The sequence below is a fragment of the Silene latifolia genome, chromosome 9 (genome assembly GCF_048544455.1).
Source record: "Silene latifolia isolate original U9 population chromosome 9, ASM4854445v1, whole genome shotgun sequence".
NCBI lineage: Eukaryota > Viridiplantae > Streptophyta > Magnoliopsida > Caryophyllales > Caryophyllaceae > Silene > Silene latifolia.
Window position 1 is genome coordinate 75387574 of NC_133534.1, and position 5476 is coordinate 75393049.

General features: G+C 36.4%; 1 protein-coding gene and 1 non-coding gene across 2 annotated transcripts; both read left to right on the forward strand.

Annotated features, from left to right (window-relative positions):
- The first annotated feature begins 466 nt into the window (after window positions 1–466).
- On the forward strand, window positions 467–573 carry LOC141603923 (small nucleolar RNA R71). The gene has a single exon (XR_012525758.1). It is a non-coding gene; the product is annotated as a small nucleolar RNA R71 (small nucleolar RNA).
- A 3636-nt stretch (window positions 574–4209) lies between these two features.
- LOC141601224 (uncharacterized) lies at window positions 4210–4566 on the forward strand. The gene has a single exon (XM_074421488.1). It carries the CDS (start codon window positions 4210–4212, stop codon window positions 4564–4566), a length of 357 nt encoding a protein of 118 aa, XP_074277589.1.
- The last annotated feature ends 910 nt before the right edge of the window (window positions 4567–5476 follow it).

Consider the following 5476-nt stretch of genomic DNA (forward strand, 5'->3'; position numbering starts at 1 on the left):
ATTGTAGTAGTTGGAATAAGGTGTGCCATTCTTGTAGGCTTGGAAAGCATTCACTTGTTCATTCGTTCCCCTACATACATGTTGATCATGTCCCAAGGTTCCACAACTCTCACACATTCCATTTGGGATTGAGGATGTCGCCATCATAGCATTGACATGTTGTTTGGGTGATTGGGAAGCTTCATCAAGCTTCGCCATGGCCTTCTCAAACTTTAAGTTTATGGTGTAGATATGAGCACTTAGTTGAGCACCCAATTGTGTGATAGAGTCCACCTCATGCTTCCCTCCTCTAGTGGCTTTTCTCGGCCTACTATATTGGGAATTATAAACCGCCATTTCTTCGATTTTCGCCCATGTTTGGTTGTCATCAACCTCGGTGAACCTCCCATTAGAGCCCAAATTAAGCATATTTAGTGAGTCTTCATATAAGCCATTGCAAAATAGTTGAACAAGGAACCACTCGCTTAGTCCATGGTGAGGAGAAGAGCGACAAGTATCCTTGAATCTCTCCCAAGCTTTATATAATGATTCCTCATCCCTTTACTTGAACCCAGTGATTTGGGCTCTCAACATCTTAGTCTTCTCTGGAGGATAAAACTTCTTATAGAAAGCAAGTTCTAACTTCTTCCATGAATCAATTCCAAGGGTAGCCTTGTCTAGGCTCTTTAACCATTGTTTTGCGGCTCCGATCAAGGAAAAAGAAAAAAACACCCATCAAATTTGGTCTTGAGTCACTCCGGTTTGAGAGATTACATCACAATAGTCACAAAAAGTTTCCATGTGTAGATGAGGATCTTCATTAGGCATCCCTCCAAATTCACTTCTCTCAAATAATTATATGAATGCGGATTTAATAATGAAATTACCGGTTAGATGTGGTGGTGTAGGAGTACCATTTGGTAGGTTCTCCTTGGTTGGTACGGAATGAGATGAAAATTTAGGCATTGTGGGTTGATTTTGTGGTTGGTTTTGAATTGGGTTATTCTCTCCTTCTCTTGCAAAAGGGTTGGTAAACTCAATACTATCCGATTGGATAACACCGATGTTCACAAGTTCTCCAATACCCAAACTTGTTGAAGCCTTCTAACGGTTCTTCTAATGTTGGTCAAGGTTCTTTCAATTTCGGGATCAAAAGGTAAAGGTCTACCTTGTGATCTCCTTGACTGCAAAAAGCAAACAACTAGAAAACAGTTAAATCTACCTTGAGGAGTTTGACTTCCCCAAGGTTAAGAAAGACACAACTAAAAACAACAAATGATAACAACTCAATTGAACACCGTCCCCGGCAACGGCGCCATTTTTTTTTCGGTCCAAACTATATCGTCTAAGCTAACCAATAAAAAAATATTTATAATCTAAACAAACTACTCTTAGTAGAGTGTTAAGTAAAGATCGGATCCCAAAGGACGGGTATTGAGTTAAGTTATCGGTTGTAGAAAGCTATGTCATAGGGTGTCATAAATTGGGTTGAGTTTTGAGGTAACAAACTACACTACTTAACAATGAAATTTAATGAAATGAAAGTAAAACAAGCAAGAAAAGTAGGGGTTTGTAAACAATAGATTAAGGCACTAGGGTGTCATGGGTTCATAGGGGATTCATGGTGGTGATCATACGAACATGATTACATAGTTGCAAGCAAATTATTGTTGTAGTGGAATCGAGTTAGTTTATGTCTTACAATTCCTAGGAAGATTTGGGTCCCGGAGCCGAGTCCGCCAAGCCTGTACAACACCTACAAGTCGACTTAGTTTCTTCCTAGTCACTTTTATGCATGGTCTAACATGACTCGAGTTAGTTTATATCTTACAAGTCTTGTTGAATAGATAAGAGATGTATGCATTCAAGGCTTTCAATCAAGCTATTTATCAAGCATAACATGTGCATAAGTTGACACTACAACAAGGAAGCAATCTTATAAAAACATATTAGATTAAGTATGAATCTTGTTGGAATAAGTGTCCTCCGACAATAATGCGATCACAACTGTCGATGATGATGATCACATGTTTAAATCTCATTTTAAGAATACATGTGGGATGTAATATTTTACAGTCAACTGGTCCACACATATCGGTAATGATTGGCTGACTAGAGTTTGAAATTACTGTCGTGCGACGGTGGTGATCAGTTGATCCCCTTAGGTCATACCTATAGGGAAATACTCTTAATTGATTATTTAATTAATCGTATGCCGTTACGAGTTAATTAAATTGCTTAAAATTGACGGATGATTTTGTGAGTAAAGTTAACGTGTCTTATTGTAATTTGATTAAATGAGATACGGTCTAAGTAATCGAATTGTTGTATTACTTTGATAAAATTATTGTTTACGAAACAATTGAAATTGAATGAATAATTTATTATAAATACAAGACGTTGTAATTTATAATTTGATAAACCATTTTGGTACAAGTGATTACGAATTACTAGTGGATTTTGTATATGACATATTTTATGAGTATGTTGATTTTTAATATGTTAAAAATACATTACAAATTCACATGTCAAGTAACATGTCATATATGTCACAATTGATAAATGACAAAATAAAATGGTTCTTCCATTTTATTTTGTATGTACCGAAATATTGGAGGGAGTATTAGTGGATAAATTGTGTTGATTATTTTAATAAGAGAAAACACAATGATTAAAGCCTAATAGTAGCCATGCAAACCTATTTTTCTTGGGAAGAAAATGAGCATCATGCATTGGCTCCCCTCCACCCAAGCCAACCGGTTTTCTATGAGAAAGGTTAGAGGGTTTTTCCTCTATTATTCATTCACAACTTAATAGATGTTTTTTTAGTGTAAGAAAATCAAATTCTCTCAACAATTTGTGGAAATACTTAGAGAAATAAAATCTCAAAAATCTCTTCTCTCTTGACCGAAATAAGAGAGAACAAATTAATATTTTGTGTCATTTTTAAGTAAGACTAATATTGTTACTAGATCATAATAATATTGGTTATTAAGGGTATTCCTTGGGTATATGCTTTTGGGAGAGGTTCTAATTTGAACCTTGTTCATCCATTGTTGGAAAGCTCAAGAACTAACAAAAAGGAGATCTTGTTGGTGCCCAAATGGCCGAAAATATGATGGTGAGAAATTGATTTTTCCATCTCCTTTGATTAAGTTTGCATGCATAAGATCTTGTATTTATTTTATGACCAAATAAATTGATTCATATATAAATTTTGAAACTAATGTGATTAATATATCCTAACAAATCTACCCCCATGTTATAGTTCTTCTAATTACCCATTAACCCTATCTAGAAGACTACTCACTCATGAAACTGGTAAACATGCTAATAAAGGTGTCAATCATATTAGCAAGGGTAAACATGGTAAATGAATAAAGTAATAACTAATTAATCAAGGGAAAAAAGAATTATACCAACTTTAAGGATGGTCCAATTAATAAGCAAAGAATAATAGAAGAACACTTGATGAATGATGAAGAGTTGTCAAGTCTTCAATAAACCCCAAATAGTTATCAAATTACCCAACTAAATCTAAGAACACTTGAATGATTAAAGAGGAATTAAGATTTGATTAATATTGAATTGAGTAATACAACTTGATTAATAATGTATAAACTTGATTAATGCTAAATTCTAACTTGGTGATTAATTCCCTAACACAATGGGGTATTTATACTAAGTACAAATATTAGGGTAACTAAGGGCTTAAATGACGATTAAGTCCCTAAGAAGAAGATTAGTGCTTTGCAAGTCCTAGAGAGAGCCGTCCGGATTGACATTGAAGCAAACTCGTGCTGCCCAGGGATCCGCTCGACTTGAAGGTGAGACACCCGGATTGAGGCTTGAGATGCCTGACCTGGGCTCAGGATGCCCGGATTGAGGCTTGAGACGCCTAGATCTTTGATCAGCTCTTCTTCTTCTTCTTTGACTGACTAAGGATCCGTGGGGATCGTTGGGATGTCACAGGGGTCTTCATCATTGCCCATCATACTTCATTTATTCACTAAGGTCTTTAGTAATGGTCTCCTCTTTGATGCTTGGGCATTAGATACACTCCATTTAGCTCTACTTTGCTCCATAAATGCAAGGCTAGCAATCCTCTCCTACCAAGGACACAAAACCTCAAAGAATATGCAAAGTAGGGAACTAAATATAAGAAACGACCCTAATAAGCACTAGAAAGCATAGGAACGAGGCTAGTTCGGGGACTAAATGTGCACAAATATGAGTCACATCAGCCCTATGGGTGTCTTAGAAGATATGCCAGTTAGAGTCGGGAAATTCTTTATTCCAGTTGACATTGTAGTGATAGATATGGCTGGAAATTCTCGAGTTCCTATTATTCTAGGGCGACCATTCTTGCACACAGCTGGGGCGGTCATAGATGTTAGGCATGAGAGTCATACATTCAATGTTGGGGACGACACTATCACATTTAGTCTTGATAAAGCATCACGCCCTTCTGACTTAGAATCTTCTTGTAACATGATTAATGTTATTGATCCTACTTTTGATGAATGTCTTGCTTTATGTTTAAAAAAGGATCCTTTGGAGACTGATTTGGTGTCAGGCACGGCTTAATATGGGTCACCAACATGGAATGAAGAAGTTGATGAGCTATAACGCTTGCTATACGGAGATGAGCCTCACCCTGAGATGGTATGCAGCTTCGTTAAAATTGTCGATTGGGAAGCTGAATTAGATGTTCTGGAAGCTGAAATATTTAGGAAGGCTCCCGTCAGCATGGGTACAGGATAAGTATCTGGGTTAATGACTTCTCCTAGTATGGGTGATGTGATTTATAAGTTTCCCATTGATGCTGAATTTGAAGACAGTGAACAATCATGTCTACCCTTTATTTTGAATTTCGAGTTTGATGAGCATGAACAATGTTTTCTATTGATTTATTATGCTTGCATTATCTATTGGCGCTACTTATGCCTTTGTGTAGCACATGCGCATATTTTTGATCTATTATTGAGGGTGCTTAGTTGCCTTGATTATGCCGTTGTGCAGTATTGATTTACAAAAAGAAGTGCCTGTCTTATGAACACTCGATCGAGTTTTGTGTGACTCGATCGAGTGCCAAGTTTTTGGTCTTGATTCTCGTGCTAATTATGATGGACATCTGCAGTATATGGTCACTTTTTCTCCCATTGTTGCTGTTGGGAAATGTGTCCTCAACAATAGTGCGATCATATGATTTAAATATCATTATTAAATCTCATTTTAAGAATACAATTGGGAAGTAATATTGTTCTCACAACTCGGTCAACATATATCGGTAATGATTGGTCGACTAGAGTTTGACATTACTTGTCGGTGTGACGGTCTTGATCGTTGACCCCTAGGTCATACCTATAGGGCAATACTCTTAATTGATCATTTAATTAATCGTATAATGTTACGAGTTAATTAAATTACTTGAAAAATTGACGGACGATTTTGGAAGTAAAATTTACGTATCAAATTGAAATATGATTAAATGAGA